General features: G+C 50.8%; 1 protein-coding gene, 1 long non-coding RNA gene and 1 pseudogene across 2 annotated transcripts; 1 reads left to right on the top strand and 2 right to left on the bottom strand.

The window, feature by feature from the left end:
* Positions 1-5,022: 5,022 nt before the first annotated feature.
* LOC123083267 (uncharacterized) lies at positions 5,023-7,634 on the bottom strand. Its single transcript, XR_006439261.1, has 4 exons — positions 6,822-7,634; positions 6,384-6,610; positions 5,266-5,418; positions 5,023-5,180 (listed from the first exon to the last, which is right to left on the bottom strand). It is a non-coding gene; the product is annotated as an uncharacterized lncRNA (long non-coding RNA).
* Positions 7,635-12,651: 5,017 nt separating this feature from the next.
* Positions 12,652-14,369, top strand: LOC123102169 (uncharacterized acetyltransferase At3g50280-like; annotated as a pseudogene).
* Positions 14,370-14,570: 201 nt separating this feature from the next.
* Positions 14,571-15,815, bottom strand: LOC123083259 (hydroxyphenylpyruvate reductase-like). Its single transcript, XM_044505343.1, has one exon. It carries the CDS (start codon positions 15,652-15,654, stop codon positions 14,683-14,685), a length of 972 nt encoding a protein of 323 aa, XP_044361278.1. The 5' UTR covers positions 15,655-15,815; the 3' UTR covers positions 14,571-14,682.
* Positions 15,816-17,663: the final 1,848 nt, after the last annotated feature.

The following is a 17,663-nucleotide window of genomic DNA, read 5'->3' as shown; positions in this document are numbered from 1 at the left end:
TTCAAAACTGCTCTTAAACCGTTTATGTTTTGCCAAAAATTCAACTTGGGTCGTGGTACTGGTTTGGGAATCTTCTATAAGCAGTGCAGTACGAGGCCCGGCCAAAAGGTTGCTGGCTGGCGTAAAGTTCAACATCGATGCCATCAAACCAAATGGCGAACCGCTTGAACCTAAGAAGAATGCGGACAAGTTTACTCGTCAATGCAGAGTTATTGTCAGGGTCCAAATCGCGATCTCCGTTCAAGAATGGAACAAGCTAGCAAAGGAAGATCAAGGAGTTGTTTTTGCATCCGAAAGAGCAAAATATCTGCTTTGGGAATCACTCATGTCACATTTCACCCTAGCGATCATTTCACAGATGCATAATGGGAGAACGTCGGGAAGAGTGCTCTTAAGAAGAAGGCGATAGCATTCAACAACCACAAGAAAGAAAATATGGGCCAAGTACAAACAAGACGGAAAGCAGACTCCAGTATTCAAGGTAGCACTAGAGAAGGCAAGAGATCACTTGGATGCTTTCGTGAAGTTCAAGGAATCGGAAGCAGCTCAGGAACGGTCGATATTAAACAAGATTAATGCTGCAAAAAAGAAGTGGAACCATCGGCTGGGGCCAGGTGGCTACCAGGTCGCCCGGCCTAAGTGGGATCTTGTGGAGCAAGAGATGATTGCTGTTGGTGTGACTCCAATTACATTGAGTTGGCCCGACATGTGTAGGACTTGGTTTTATGCGCATGGGTGGAAGTTCGACCCAGAGATAGGGCTGGTTATGGAGCGGGCAAGTCTTAAAGAAGCCACCGACGCTTTACTTGTAGCAATAGAAGAGGCTCGAATGGGAGCGTTCATGCCCAACAGAGAGAACGATGAGCTTAGGCGCGCCCTGAAGAATCCTGAACACTCGGTATGAACACGAGCCAAAGGTGTTGTTCTGTGGTTTGAGGGGTTTGCAGATTGGAACACCGACTACAGAAGCCGTGTGAGAAAGAAGCAGCAGGAGGAGTAGAAGAGGAAGCCGGAGGAGGAGCAGAGGAAGGAGGAAGCAGTCCGCCTTCAAGGCCTAGAATAAGAGCACGCGGAGTTAGAACGCGCTTTTAGGCAGCAGCAGGAGCAGATCGACTCACTTAGCCAGGAAGGGCGTCTCAGCAGCAGCAGCAAGAAGATCCAACATTGGATAGCATCGTCCAACCTATGCCGAGAGGCAGCGTGGGTTCTGAGGGAGTCCTGGAGTAAGGGGTCCTCAGGCGTCCGGTCTATTCGATCTGGGCCGGACTAATGGGCTGTCAAGATACAAGGAAGAAGACCATCTCTCGTGTCCGGTTGGGACTCCCGTGTGCGTGAATGTCAAGTTTAGTGTCCGGATATACTTTTTCCTTTTTGTTAAACATACTTTGTTCAATCCTAAGCCCCTCTGGTGTCAATATAAACCGGAGGGTTTAGACCGAATGCAGGATCATAACATTGATAGGCTAGCCAAGTTAGGGTTTAGACATTACGATCTTGAGGTAGATCAACTCTTGTAACCCCTATACCCATCGAATATAATCAAGCAGGAGTAGGGTTTTACCTTCATTAAGAGGGCCCGAACCTGGGTAAACATTGTGTCCCTTTGATTATTGTTACCATCGATCCTCAGACATACAACTTGGGCCCCCCTAACCAGATCTCCCGGTTTTGACACCGACATTGGTGCTTTTATTGAGAGCTCCGCTGTGTTGTCAATAGAAGGATTGATGGCTCGCCTCTTCATCGACGATGACGCTGTATCCAGGGAAATCTTGCCTCCCGAACAGGTCTTTGTGTTCGGCGGCTTCGTGCTTCGTACCAACTCGACCAGCCACCTTGAGCAGGTCGACAGTTACGCCCCTGGCCACCAAATCAGGTTCGGAAACCTGAACTACGTCGCTGATATCCGAGGAGATCTGATCTTAGAAGGGTTCGTGACCTCGGATGTTGCCCTCTGCCCTCACGAAGGAAGCTCTTCGGATCCGCTCTTAGATCCCGTCCAGCGGTCAACACTCACGCCTGCCTCGTCCTTAGATCCGGAGCAGGTCGTATCGTCCGAACACGGAAGGATCAGCCCCGTCGGTCTCTTTTCTATCATGGAACTTCCGACCGGAGACCCAGATGGGATCTTGGACTCTCCTCTGGACGACAACTCTGAACTCTCTAGGTCTGTGTCGATCGGGCCCGATCAGGTACTATCACCAAGCTCAGCCCTGCAGATCTGCAGTACCCAGCTTTCGCTATTAGACGAAGCACTGGGCTTAATGCGATCTCTCGCCATTACGGAAGCTTTGCCTCCGAACTGCACCCAGCATGGGCTGGGGGCTGAGAGCGGGGAATTTTATAACCCACCCTCCACCCAATTAATAGCCACTTTCGAGATTTAACCGACATGCTAGACTACGCGTCCAAAGACATCGATCGTATGGACGACGATGCTGACGCCGAATCAGGCCAAGTCCCACCCATCGCAGGGCGTTGGACGGCTAGTTCGACCTATTACGTATACATGGTGGACACTCCTGACAAAAAGGATGATGAGGACGCCGAAGACAGGGACAAGCCCGTCGACGAGCCACCAAAGCGCCGGCGCCAGCGAACCGCGCACGATCGCGTCAGGCAAGGGATAGTAATACCGGCACCGAAGACAATGAGACCCCGGATAATGCCGAAGACCCCGAACACCCCATCGAGCCCACGTCCGAACAGGAAGAGAGGGTGGAGGGTCAGTATAGCCCGAAACACGTTGATCATAAAGATTCGGAGGATAGTAACTATATGCCGATCTCCGAGGAGGATGTTAGCCTTGGTGACGAATATTTTATCGTCCCACAGGAACCTCTTGAATAAGAACGCTTCAAGCGACAGCTCATCGCCACCGCGCGGAGTCTGAAAAAGAAACAGCAGCAGCTCAAAGCCGAGCAGGATACGCTCAATGAACGGTGGACCAAGGGCCTGGCCGCCGAGGAGTACGGCCCTGAGCGACCAGTAAAAAGTTACCCCAAGCGCAAGCTACTGCCACAATTCGACGACAAAGCCGTTGGGCCAATATCGTGAAATACAATTATGCAGATCAGCCAGACCGACCACCACGTGGACGGGACAAAATGGCACATCAAGCCGAACACCAGCCCACACCCCCTCGCCGAAGAGGCAATGAGACAGCGGCTGCAGGCTATACATATGAATTACATCAGGACCTGACCAATAAAGCCGGTCAGACAAGATCGATCTATGGATCAAGAGGCCGTGCCCCAGCGTGAGATAACGGCTCTGAAGCCCGGCGTGGTGAACATTACAATATTCGGGATCAACACTGAACTCAGATATCATCCGGTCTACACCGGGGCACTGTGTGTGTGAATGGTCGTACGAGAAATTCGATGATATATATTTATGATTGGTTCTACGAGAAATTCCATTTATATATATATATATGCATAACGTGTACAGTTTGTAGTAGCGTAAAACATGTTTGAAATGAAAAATAATTAAATGGAAAACACAAAATTAAAAGGAAAAATAAACCATAAACCATAAACCCCTAAACCTTTTAGTCCCGGTTGATGTCACCAACCGGGACTAAAGAACCCCTAACCCCGGCACGGGCTCGTGCCATGTGGTGGGCCTTTGGTCCCGGGTCGTGACTAACCAGCAGTAAAGGGGGGTGGGGCTTTAGTCCCCACACTTTAGTGCCAGTTGATGAACCAGGACTAAAGGCCCTTACGAATCGGGAAAAATGCCCAATTCTACACTAGTGACTGTCACGCCTTGCCCCCTTTCCACCCTCGTCTGTACATGTTCCACGTACGATGAGCCTAGACAAGGAGCCGCCGGAGAGGGCCTCCCAAGCTGCGCCCTGATGGGATCTTTGGGGCGGGGGTGGAGAGGGGCGTGTCGCGCGTAGACGGGGAGTAGAAATATGTTCATCATCATGCTCAATTGTTAGCATGTTGGATCAATTAGCTAGATACGGTCCTACTCTGGATGTTCCTCAATTAGCCATCATGCAAATGTTTAGATGAATACTTTTTTTCGCAATGGATTAATGAGCCTGATAACAACCTTATCTTGTAAAGATAGCACCTAATTACTAAATAACTAGAGGAGGTCAATTATTGTGCTATGTAAAAAGAAAAACTAGAGGAACCCGAGACAACAGTCACACCCTACATGACAGTTATGAAATTATATTGCACGGCATCCTATACTTTGACATCTAGCGAGGACCAGCTAATCGATCGATCATACTTAATTAATCTTACACAGTTTAGATACTGTAATATGCACGTCAGGCCGGTGGCAGGTCACTGTTCTTGATTCCATCGATCATACTTATCGTTTAGTCTACAATTGGTTGCACTTTTTAAAGAGTACCAGCTAAGCAACATTTTGGATTATCTCCCAACCAATGGATGAAAAATCAAGACCTCGTCACAACCAAGACGGGCTGTACTTTTCAAAGTGTAATTTGTCAGAAGAGCACTAGAGTTGTTCAGAATAGATTATCTAGTTAGCCCTAGTTTGCAAATTGCTATACTTTTAAAAGGGTAGGAATAATAGCTAAGCAAAAACTTTGCACTATCTCTCAACCAATGGATGAAAGAGCAAGGCCACATCACAACCAAGACGAGGTGTAGTTTTTAAAATGCAATTTCTTGCAAGAGCCCTAGAGTTGTTCAAAATTGTATTTACTAGATAACACCCCGCGCGTTGCTGCGGGACATTAGTGGGCTAAATAGATTAAAAGATATGATGGACACTGTAGGCCAAAGAGTACAACTATTGTAAAATCATAATTTTTTCAAACAAAAAAATCTACTGATAATATAAGAAGAAAGCGAACAAATTGTACCACTGATGTACAATGATTTTAGTTAGGGGGCTCGATCGAACCACAACTACTAAATAACATTATAATTAATTGATGATTGTCGTAAACCAATATCCTAGAAATTAATTTCATGTTGTCTAACATCGCAATCTCAGATACAGGCACCCTAATAAAAACCGAGGCAAGCGCTAGCTTATACCTCTACAGCAAACTGTAAATCCAATATCCATATATCTAGAAAAAAAGAACAAAGGTGACTGCATTATTTTAGCAACTACATGTTTTAGTTCCTTCATCGCCATAGGTTGTAGCTTTGCAGGAAAATAGAAATCCAATATCCAGATACCTAGAATGAAAAGAACAAAGGTTAGTGTACTATTTTAGCAGCTACATGTTTCAGTTACATCATCACCATAGGTTAACGTGCTTACCAAAATATCTTGTCCCAGTAGGTCATGTAACAATTTTGCATTGATAGAAGTAGGTCTGATTAAACAAATCTATATCGTACTTCTTCATGAAGCATACTTGTATGACACCTTCCATTTACGAAGAATCAAAGATCTGCCGAATGTCATGTTTCTCTACGGATGAAACCAATAGTGACATATTACTATAATCACTTGGATAAATATACAGTGCCACTATATACACCCAGTTAAATGGAAAGAAACCAAGTAAAATAAAAGTTACCAGTTTGTTAGCAAAACTGAATACTGCTACAAATAGAAATTGATTTTTGTAGCATTATTTCAAGCAAAAACATCTTTAGCTTTCCAAAACAGAAGGGCAACTTATAAGCAGGGGTATGGGAACACTATATATGAAAGATAGAGCGCAACATTCAATACATCCTTTATTGAGATCTGATCTTTAAGGGGGCCTACAAAACAGCAAATGGTAATAATGCAAGAATATTCACCAAAGATGTTCAAATAAATTCTTAATTCAAGAAACATTCTGAATATGTACGGCAATTATACGTCAACATTGTCGTAATCTTCTTGTTTTTCTCCAAGTCTGCATTTTCAGGAAAATAAATTGCTAATAGAATAGAGGTAGGATAAGTTTTCACATAATGGAGTCTACAAATAATTGACTGTTTGAAGTTTAATATTCATCATGGTAAGGATATTTCAAAACTACAGATTGCAAGGTTGTCGAGTCTGAAAGTGTGGAAACCGTAGCAGCATAAGAAGCTAGAAAATGCCTTATTATTGCACATGAAGATCTATGAATGCATAACGAAACTTACATATAAAAAAAATGCTAATTTTCCTGCTGGCAACGACAAAGATTTTTTTTGGTCTAGGCCAAAGGCTGAACTAAAACATGGCACACGTGTTGATTAAGTGGGGTAAGCAGGGTGTGCACATGTGGAATGTCAAGAAAGTACTTGGTTTGAATTACTATTTTGATCAGTATGGAAAAGTGCTCAAAGAACTTGCTATCCAAACACATGGTCATTTCCCATTGATCTCTTACCCGAACAGCTATGAGAAACACCAGAATGAAAAAAATATGAGGGTAGCATTTGAAAACATGTTACCTCTCAAATAGCTAGAATCCACTACACTGAATGGAAGTGAAGCATGGTGAGAAAAATTAAACTGAGGTGATTCTCCACAATTGTGCTGTAGGATAGTGAGGGATGGCTATAGCGGCAGTTCTCATTCTTGCCCCGAACGTCCATGCAGAACTGCAGATTTAGCACAGAGTTGGAGTTATATGGTCTCTCAGCAGCAACTATGTCGCCTACCTTGATGCCCCTCCTCCCTGCAGTTCAACCAAGGTTACATCCAACACTAAACACTTCATAAAATAAGTAAATATCACTCATAAACTTAATTTGAAGGTCGTGATTTATGACAACTATTGCACGCAGATGTGTAAAAAACTAACAGAAATGATTTTGGTTGCAGCAGATGAATAATAGGAGCCAAGGCTTAAGAAATGTCAAGCAGAAAAACTGTGTCAAAAGTGAAACCTTGTGATTTCACTGTAGATGCTGAACCGTATCCATATGAATTGAGCAGTTGACCTTGTAATCCCCCAGAACTATTTGCCTACATTACACTTTTCTAAGATAAGGAAATCCCCATCGGCATAAAGCAGCACATAAATATATACCTGGAAGATAAGGCAGAGAAAAAAGGTTCAATTGTGCAAAATCGACCTGGCCACTCTAAAATCCATCAGTGCGAGAGATAGACGAACTGCTGACGAAGAAAGAAAATCGTGTATACCAAGACACGAGTAGAAAGATTAATCGTCCCAGCAGGCAGTAGTTGCTAAGCTGGCGTAGGAACTGTTGCTGCCGCGGCCTGCCTCTCGCTCTCTCTCTGCACCTCCCTCTCGCTCTCACTATGCCACAATGAAGAAGAAGAAGGAGGAAGAAAGAAGACAGTGGACACACGGAAGATTTTCCGGCGCACGAACGCCGCAGCCGCACGAACAGCTTTCACTTCCCTCGAGCACGAACTCGAGGCACACACACCACCCCACGACGAGCACACATACACTCCGAGAGGCTACATCTCTCTTCTCTGGCGCACCTACACACTAGCACCGTGGCCACTTTAATACGCAGAGGCACGCACAGTCCAGCCGGCCAGATCGGCCACTAACCCATGCACTAACTACCTAGCTAATCCCTAGCTACATGCACGCTGCTAACAACCTGGAAGTGACCGGCTTTGTAGCCTGTGGAGACGCAGCTCCCACGCACCACACATGCAGGAACTGCCGCACAGAGACTCGGCCGGCTCGGAGACTCCACTCGTCACGGCCACGGACGCGGCCACGCACCGGTTTCCGGACTCGACCAACACACGCACATGCTGATCACCATCGGTGTGTGGCTTACTCTAACACTCTCCTCCTAAGCCACGACCTCGCCCTCGCCGGAGTTGACGCTGCTGCTCCCATTGTCATCGTGACCCAGCCCGCGGACCTGACCTGGCGCGCCGACGCCGATTGCACCGTGCTCCCTCACGATCCCACCAACATACGCCGAGCTCCTTCTCCGCCGGCGACACACGTCCGGCGTCCGTCGACGCCCTGCACGTCCCACGCGCACCCGATGCGCCCGACGAGCCCGACCGCACCAGTACATCCCGCATGTCCCGCGCGCACCCGGCACGCCCGACGAGCCCGATCATACCACACGCACGACCCGCCATGGACCCGACGCGCCCAGCGCGCCCGGCGCGCACCCATACACGCGCCCGACACGACAAGCTCGTCGCCATGGTTGCTGCCGCCCGACGCCACCGTGTGCTTCCAGCACGAGCCGCCGCAGATGCCGTGCAACACGGTCACCTCGCCGGCCGCTGTTGCGCACCACCGCCGATGCAGCTACCGCCGCGCTGCGCCCCGTCGAGCGCCACTCGATGCCGCTGCCGAAACCCGCAGCTCCGTGCGCCGCCATGCCGCGTCTCCGTGCCTCGCGCCACCGCGCTCTCCGCGCGCCGCAGCCTCCATGTCCGTTGCACGCTCCGCGGACGCCGCCGCGCGCCACGGCCGCCCCTCAAACTTGACTCTGAATACCAATTGTTGGAACCCATGAATGCACAAACACTCATAGAAATGGAGAAGGTCGGGGTAGAAAAGAATGAACAGTAGAGTTGCATAAACGGCGACGAACGCCGGGGGACGAACCCCATTATCTCGGCAATATACAAGTACACTGAAACACAACTCTACTCTACTCAACACCACCGGCCGGCGACGAACGCCGGCACCACCAGCCCATACGCTGGCTGGGCTCTCGGCTACTCTCAGCGCCCTTACAAGCACCGCATACACGAAGGTTTTATAGGCGGGCTGACCTGGTAGCGCTAACACCACGCTGCCCCACTCTGAGCTGCTCGATCCGCACGCTCCGGCTGCGCGCACGACGCGGCTGCATGCGACTGCATGCCTCCAAGCTCCAACGGAATCGCAACAGCTAGCCCCTAATCCATCCGGCTCACCTCACGCATCGTACGCGGCAAGCAACTAACCGAAACAAACAACATTAGTGCTAACAATCCCCCCCCCCCACCCCCCCTAATCTTGACACAAGTTGCTGTCGCCGGTGTTGTTGCAGCTCCCGTCATCGTCGTCGTGGCCGCCACGACGACCACCACCAAGCTGGACGTGGACTCCATCTTCTTCCTGGCGACAAACGCCAAGCTCCGGCGACACATGCCGCAGCTTCTCTTCCCGGCGCACTGACGCCGCCGGCCGCAACTACGGCCGATTTCCTCAAGCCCGAACTCGAGCCACACCTGTTACAACATATACGGGGGGTTCTTATACCCTGGGGCGCGCCAGGGCACGTACCCCACGCCCCAGTCCACGCTGAGCACCTGGTCCGGCCCGCTCTGCCCACTCCCGCGACTTGCACGCACATGTCCGGGTCGTGCGAGCCCGCCTAGGACCAACTCCACGCTCCCCCGATCTCGCCATCAGAACGCACACACGCTGCACTCGTGCACGGACACGTCCGTGCACACCACACGTGCAGGAACTGCCGCACAGAGACTCGGCCGGCTCGGAGACTCCACTCGTCACGGCCATGGACGCGGCCACGCACCGGCGTCCGGACTCGACCAACACACGCACATGCTGATCACCATCGTTGTGTGGCTTACTCTAACAGGAACGACCATGTGCGGCAGCAGAGATCCTCACGGGTAGAGTATTGTGATATTGAGAATAACCTTTGGCGCCGGCCAGTGGGCTGCAGCTTCGATCCTGAATGGCGGCAAATAGATGACATCGCGCGGATTATGCGTTGATCCCAGTAAACGATGGATGGTGTGGACAACCACCAAAAAGGGCGAGCCGCAGAAATAGTCGGAGCTTCTGGTGAAGGAGATCAAGCGAGGGGCGAGAGAATGGGAACAGATGAACGTATGGGGGCGGATAGTCTTTTTTTTTAGAAATCTCGCCACTTCATTAAATGATAGCAATGTTCATAGGTACACGACTTTGGTCATGGGGAACTCCCAACCAAACATGCCGATCTACTCCTAAATTACAAGCGAACTTGGCGAGACTATGAGCTTCGAAATTATGATTTCTACGCTGAAACACAAAAGCAACCGAATTGAAAAAGCCTCTCCGAAGTGTTATTTCATGTACTATAGCCGCATGTGGACCATTTGTTCCTTCGTTTATATCTTGAATCACTCCTTTGCAATCTGAAGCAATCATCATTCTTGTCGACTGAAGATCCTCTGCAAGAGCTAGAGCTTCCCTGCACGCGAATGTTTCCAAGATTGTGGGGTCAGTAATTTCGCGATAAACAACCGCTGATGAACCCAAATAAGCTCCCGTGTGATCTCGGCACACTGCTGCCACTGCCCCGCCACGTCTATGACGTCCCACGGCTCCGTCCACATTAATCTTCACAACACCTAGCGGTGACGCACGCCAACTCCTGTTACCACCTTGCTGTACTGCCTGCACTCGTCGCTCGATAGGCTTCTCCAGTTGCTGCAGCTCGTTAAGGTACGAGGTGACAAACGAGGAAGTTTGCATTGGAGATTGAAAAATGCCTTCGTGTATCGCCTTCCTCCTGGCATACCAAACCACCCACAACGTCACAATCATCTTGGTAAAAGACTGTTGATCAAGATCTTCGTGCATCCTAAAGAGCCAGTTCTTGGCGCTGGGGTCTTCAATCTCCGCCATGTGAGCTACCAAGGCCGGATCCGATAGCGCCCAAGTACAGCGTGCCGACGTGCATGACACCAGGGCGTGCCGCCATGAGTCTGGAGCTCCACACAACGGGCAGGCGTCACGTGTGGCCATATTCCTCCTGTTTAAAACGTCCGTCGTTGGGAGTGAGTGACGGGCAAGTCGCCATATGAAGATTCTGACCTTCGATGGCACCTTCAGTGACCAAAGCGAGGTCCAGTCCCGTTCTTCTCGGTCGGTGCTTGAGGATCCACTCCTCCCTTCAAGCCAGCTTTCTCGTGTAATCTTAGTTTTGATCATGAACTTATAAGTCGAGCTCACTGTAAAACGCCCCTTCTTCTCCGGATGCCATGCCCAAAAATCATCAACATTACTCGTGCACACAGGAATCCGCATGATAGCCTCGGCATCTGTAGGCAGGAATACTTCACGAACACGGTTCTCATTCCATGATCCCGTTGCTGGATGTAATAGCTCCGACACTAACTGCGATGGGTTTAGGACCCGAGATACAATTGGCCGCAGTGATCCCTCCTTAGGAATCCAATTATGATCCCATATGTTCGTCGTGTGACCATTGCCAATCCTTCGAATTATGCCCTGTTTTAGGATGTCTCGCCCTTCTAGGATAGCTCTCCAAATCTGCGAGGGACGTGAACCCAACTCTGCCATCAGAAACTCATCATTTGGGGGCGGATAGTCAAGAAGAGCACGGTCGGTTGATCTTCCAGCGAAAATTAATCATTTCCATGGGCCGCAGGTGGTGCGATGGGCCATTGGGAAAAAACTAAAGGACGCTATTATTATGGAGAATAAAGGAAAGCGGCCCGATGAGAAACTGAAGGAACATATCCAGCCAAACGATGTGATGCCCATGTACGGGAAGGCAGGCAGGCACACACGATTGATGGTTGAGTGTAGATGATGTGCATGCATGCAAGGCTGATAGTAGACCAACTTCTTAGGCATATACGATAGGATGACGTGGCACATCGATGATGTGGATAGTGTGCATGATGAGAGAATAGGGAGTAGTGGGGAGCAACTTCTTAAGAATGGTAGATTAGTTAGCCTAACTTGGCCGCACTGCTCCCAATTACCCAACACCCGCAGCTTATTCAAAGTTTTGATCAGCTAGGTACGATCATTTCAGTTCCTTATGGTGTTCTCTTAGAAATATCCTACGGTTGTGTTAGGTTTGATTTTCCAATGATAGTTGCTTTCGTTATGTGAAATCACTGTTCTATTATTGGTTATGTATGGCAGAATCTTCATTCATTATGCTTACACGTCAGAATGTTAAATTACTTGGGTATTGTCATATTCTGGGTCTTCTTGAAATTATCCCTACATGCATATGTTTAAATAACTCGTTCATACAGATAAACTAATGTTAGGGCGGTCTTCCCTCATCCAATTATACAATGATCATGAGATCGTTGTGCCTTGTAAAAAGTTAGATCGCGAGATACCAGCAGCACCCTAGCATATGTCCAATGATAGATATGTTATGAAATCACAAGTGTGTGTCATGATGTAGTTTTAACATTTAGCGAGGAGCAATAACGCTTGTTACACCACATGGCACCCAACTAAATTTGTCGCTCATGCTTTACATTGTAGTACACGCTAGGCTAGTCATGGTTTGAGGCAGGTTGTCGTTCTCGATTCGATAAATCATATTAACTGCCTTGTTGTGCAATTGGCTACACTTATTTAAACAGTACTTCCTCCTTTTCAGTTTATAAGGCTCAATTCAAAAATCTCACCAAACAAGGTAGATGGTGAGTGGTGAAATACTTTTTGTAGTTTGCAAAAGCACCCAATTAATGTTCTTGTTTTCCTCAAAAAAGTATGTTTACCAATGCATTAATTGCAATGCATGCATGCATAAATTACATGCATTGGTCAATTTTCTCTTAATAATTGCATGCAATGATTTATGCACCTTGGAATTTGAACATGTGATGGGAAACAACCAAATTGAGCCTTATAAAATGGAAAAAAAAACTAAAATTTTGAGATAAGCCCTATAAACCGGAAAAGAGGGAGTACTACTTAACCAAACACTTTGGAGTATGTCTCAATCAATGGATGGAAGAACGAAACTTCCTCGCAAGTTCGCAACCATGTACAGAGTTGTACTTTTCTAAAGGTGCAATTTCTTAGAAGATGTCAATAGTTGTTTGGAATTGTATTGCCTGGTCCACCTGGTCGGCCACACTAATGCCCGCTATTTTTTCATCATTTTTGAAAAGATGAACTTGTTTGTTAGGTTCCTATACAACAAAGCTTGCTGACGCCGGAAACAACGGCCTTGCCGCCGGTAGAGACCATCCACCTGACGCCGTGGGATCTGAAGTCTATCACGGTGGAGCACATCCAGAAGGGCGTCCTCCTGCCCAAGCCTCCCACTACTGGAGGACACGTCGACGTCGAGCGTCTAGCTTCTTCCTTTGGGCGCGCCATTGGCCGCTTCTACCCATACGCCGGGCGCCTCGACGCCGCTGTCGTGCCGGCTAGCAATGACGGAGCGTCGCCTCAGTGCCAGAGCCTCACCATTTCGCTCCGCTGCGGCGGCGAGGGCGCCGAGTTCATCCACGCCGTGGCTCCCAGCGTCACCGTCGCCGACATCACCGCCTCGCTCTTGGTTCCGCGGGTGGTGTGGTCCTTCTTCCCGCTCGACGGGCTGCTGGGTGCGGACGCCATTGAGGGGTCGCTCCCGCTCCTGGCCGCACAGGTCACTGAGCTCGCCGACAGCGTCTTCATCGCCGTTTCGATGAACCACAGCGTCGCGGACCGTATGACATTCTGGCAATTCTTCAACACCTGGTCCGAACTAAGCCGTGCCGGTGGGAACGACGATGTTATGATCTCGACACCGTTGCCGGTGTTCGACAGAAGTTTCCTAGGCAGCTTCACCGTCCCCATCCCTCTGCCCTTCGGCAAGCTGGAGGATGTCGTGGGCCAGCGTGTACATTTGTTCCCTTCTGTGCAGGAATGCTTCCTCCATTTCTCGGCGGCAAGTGTAAAGAATCTCAAGACGAAGGCGAACGATGAGATGTCCGGCTACGGCATCACTAGCACCATCTTCTCGCTGCAGGCCCTGCTGGCGCACCTGTGGCGTGCCGTGTGTCGAGCCCGCCGACTTGCGCCGGACCAGGAGACAACGTACACTGTGCTTGTGGGATGCCTTGGCCGCGTTGGCGGCATACCAGCGTCCTATGCGGGCAATACAGTGGAGCACGGCACTGCCAAGTGTACAGCCCGTGATATCCTAGACAAGGGCCTTGGCTGGGCCGCATGGCTCCTCAACGAGGCCGTGGCGTCGTTCGACACGGCCTACGCGAGCGACAAGCTAGCATCCTGGCCCCAAGAGCCTAGGTTCATGCGCCTGCCTGAGCTCGCCGCGGTTCGACATGTATGGGAACGACTTCGGATGGGGCGCGCCGGTGACTGTTCGGAGCGGCGCAGGGAACAAGATAGATGGCAAGGCGACGGTGTACAAGGGCCGAGGCTGTGGAGGGAGCATTGCTCTGGAGGTGTGCCTAGCCCCACAGGCGCTCGCTAGACTTGTCGCCGATGAGGAGTTCATGGGTGCAGCCACCACTGATGCATAATATTGTGTCTCTTGAATCAAAATTGGGTATATTTTCTTCCCCTCCGTCCCATAATATTATGCGACCGAGGGAGTGACTAATAATGAGATATTTTATGATCCATTATAATACACCAGAGCATGTGTATTATATGGGTGATCTAACGGATGAGACTAACTGGGCTTTTTTAAATTCGTATCAAGAATACCTTTAAAATATTTGTAAGGGGAATCTAATCAGTTCGAAATATTTTTTCTCCCGAAAATGCCCCTCGAGCTCGGTTATAATACATGTGACATCGATCAGCGTATTGCATTGGATCTGGAGAAAGTAAGCATTCGGAGCGCAGAGTGATGCCCACGCCAATGAGCTCGGCGCCGTCGGGAGGTCCACACGGTACCGGGACGAGATCAAGCACACATGCTACCTGGCTGCTGCTTTGGAAAGAGTAACGTTAATCTTTCTGAAAGAACAGCGCCGCGCAAGAATCAACGTCCATTTTATTTTCGACGATCTAACCACAATCATGTCTTGTTTACTCGCGATCGATCGCGCAGCCGCTCAGTCGTAGACGACGACGGGCGTAAGCAACGGCGAGCCTCGGAAGAAGGCCTCGAGGTTGTCCACGAAGAGGCGGTCCAGGTCTGCCACGGACTCCGGGGTGAAGGCGGCCTGGTGGTGTGTCAGCACCACGTTTTCCATGGCCAGCAGCTCGGGCGGAACGTCGGGCTCGTGCTCGAACACGTCAAGCCCGGCGCCGGTGATCCTTCCCTCCGCGAGCGCCCTCACGAGCTCCACCTCGTCGACGTTCGCGCCGCGCGCCACGTTAACCACGACGCCGCCGCTCCCCAGGGCGTCCAGCACACGCCTGTCGACGATGTGTCGGGTCTCGGCGGTCAAAGGGCACGTGACGACGAGCACGTCGGAGCACTCAGCAAGGTCGCGGGCGGTCGGGTAGTAGCAGTAGGGGACATTGCTTTTCTGGCGGCGTGAGTGGTAGGAGACGGCGCAGTTGAACGCCTCCAACCTCGTGGCGATCGCCGACCCGATGCTGCCAAGCCCGATGATGCCCACGCGCTTCCTGCCGAGCGTGAACCCGTGGCCGCCGCGCTCCGGCCAGTGTCCGCGCCGGACGTGCCTGTCGGACGCAGACACGCGCGGGAGCACATCGATCAGGAGGCCTACGGCGTAGTCAGCGACGTCGGCCGAGTAGACCCCTGTGGCGTTGGCCACGCCGACCCCGCGGCGCTCGCATTCGAGGAGGTCAACGTGGTCCAACCCTGCACTGTTGAACAGGACGCAGCGCAGCGACGGGACGGCGTCGAGGAACGCCGCGTCGACGCAGACGCTCCCATGGCCAGGGATAAGGGCAGCACGCGGTGGGTCGTCGTTGTCGGCAGCTGCGGCCGCGAGGAATGCGTCCATGGGTAGCGGCGAGGCGTGGAGGTCGAGGAGGTGAAAGCGGGCACCAAGGACGGCGAGGGAGGCCGGTGAGAGGCGGACGAGCACGAGCACCCGCCGCGACACTGTCATTGTAGGAGCTGACCCTAAACTTGCTCTCTCTCTCTCGGAGCTGGACGAAAGAACACAAGAAGATAGTTTTCTGGCAACTAATGCCCCCGGAGCACAAGCGCTTGCACCTCCTTTTGACTGCCAGCTTACAAATCTTTAAGTAGCCTTAGCCTCAGGCACGCATGCATAGCCGCTGCACCATGCTGGCCACTAACCGCATGAGCCACACGACCTTGGCGTCCAGCCATAGCTTTAAATAGCCGGCTATAGCTTTGTTGTAGCCCGCTATAGCCTTTTCAGCAGGATGTTGCTAAGAACATCTTCAATAGTTTGTATGTTAGCTTGTTGGTAAAATATGTCATGTCATCAACCAACACCTTAACATACAACAACTTCAATGGATTGTATCTAGTTTGCCCAATAGGATGTGAGGCAATAAATAAGGTGTTCGGATGTGAGATATCATTCTACATCGGAGCTTGTGCAAGGGATGTTGGTTCATGTACATACAACTTTCTTCTCTTCCCTCATTTATTGCATGACACATCATCAAAAATCCTATATGGCAAAGTCTACCAACAACTATCTTACAACTATTGAAGATGCCCTAAATGATCTTATATACAAAATAGCTCTCTATAGCTCGGCTATTGCTGATTTGAAGGTCCGTCATTATTTAGCATGGCCTGCTATTTAAAACACTGCGTCCACCTAACAAACCCACGAACTAACTACTTACTAGCTAACTACATGCACGGTGCTTGATCCGAACGCTTCGTCCGCACACAACGCCCTCCAACGCGCACGCTGCGGCCATACACACATGCGCACACACGCACTTCACTCATACTCACATACGTACAGCCACCGCCGTGACCCAGCCCATAGACCCGACCAGCTGCACGCACCGACGCCGATCGCACTGCCAAGAACCCGACCTGGCGCACTTGACACCAGCCATACCGTGCTCCGCCACGGCTTATTCCCAACAGACATCTGCATCCTCGAAGAAGAGGGCATGTTGGGCCGGCCAGGTGGTTGCCGACGCCATTTTGGTGGTGATAAATAAAAAAATTGCACCTGATTGTCAATTATGAATTGCCCGGGCGACCCGGGTGCCGAATCCTAGCCGCCGCCAGACCTAGCCCCCACCCTCTTCCCCTCCCCCCGCCGCCGTCAGCGGGCGCCGCCAGGCAAAGCCCGAGCGGTGCTGACGACGGCGGGATCTCTTCGCCCTCACCTGTATCAGGGGCCGCGGGGGGTTCCTCTTCGGGCACATCGGCGGATCTCGGTGCCCTAGCGCGGCGGGTGGCGCGCAGGCGGTGGCGGTGCGGGGCGGCACGGCCTGCTGGCCGGTGATGTCGCGTCACGGCGGAGTGCGCGGGACAGTGGCGGCACGACGCTCTTTGCGCCGGGGCTCGATCTGGCCTATTCCGCGTCGGCCAGTTGCGGGGGCTGGCTGCCGTTGTGCGACTGGAGGATTCGTGCGACGGCGGTCCTGGACAGAGCTGGCGTTGTTGAGCTTTGGAGGTGGCAGCGCCGTCTGGAGGCGGCGACGCGAGCCCACGGAATGTTGGTGGCAGCAGAATTGTGGTGGCTCGGCCAAGATGGAGTCTTGGCGAGCAGGAGAGTGGCACCGCCATACACATGGCCACCCCCATCATCACCATCATCACCACCACCATCCTCTCGTCGACCACCACCACCATCCTCTAGGCCACCATCCTATCGGCCACCACTACCACCACCATTACGAAGAGGGACCTCCCTTTGGGTCAAGATCTCGCCATGAGTGAGCTCCCCAAACTTTTTTACGGTATCATCCATTGTGGTTAATTTCATGAACATGATAGCATGGTCTTTGGTTTATTTGCATTTTAAAGCCTTTCCTCCTCGAGTGCAAGACTACGCTCATCCTCCTTCAACTTCCTATCTTCGGTCGCTAACTTGGATTTACAGTTCTCGTCCTCCAACATCTTGAGCTCATTCCATCTCAATGTCTTCTCATCCCTGCGCTTGGCCGTCAAAAC

This window comes from Triticum aestivum, chromosome 1B (genome assembly GCF_018294505.1).
Source record: "Triticum aestivum cultivar Chinese Spring chromosome 1B, IWGSC CS RefSeq v2.1, whole genome shotgun sequence".
Lineage (NCBI taxonomy): Eukaryota > Viridiplantae > Streptophyta > Magnoliopsida > Poales > Poaceae > Triticum > Triticum aestivum.
Note: the sequence above shows the minus strand (reverse complement) of the source record. Positions and strands in the feature narration are given on the sequence as shown.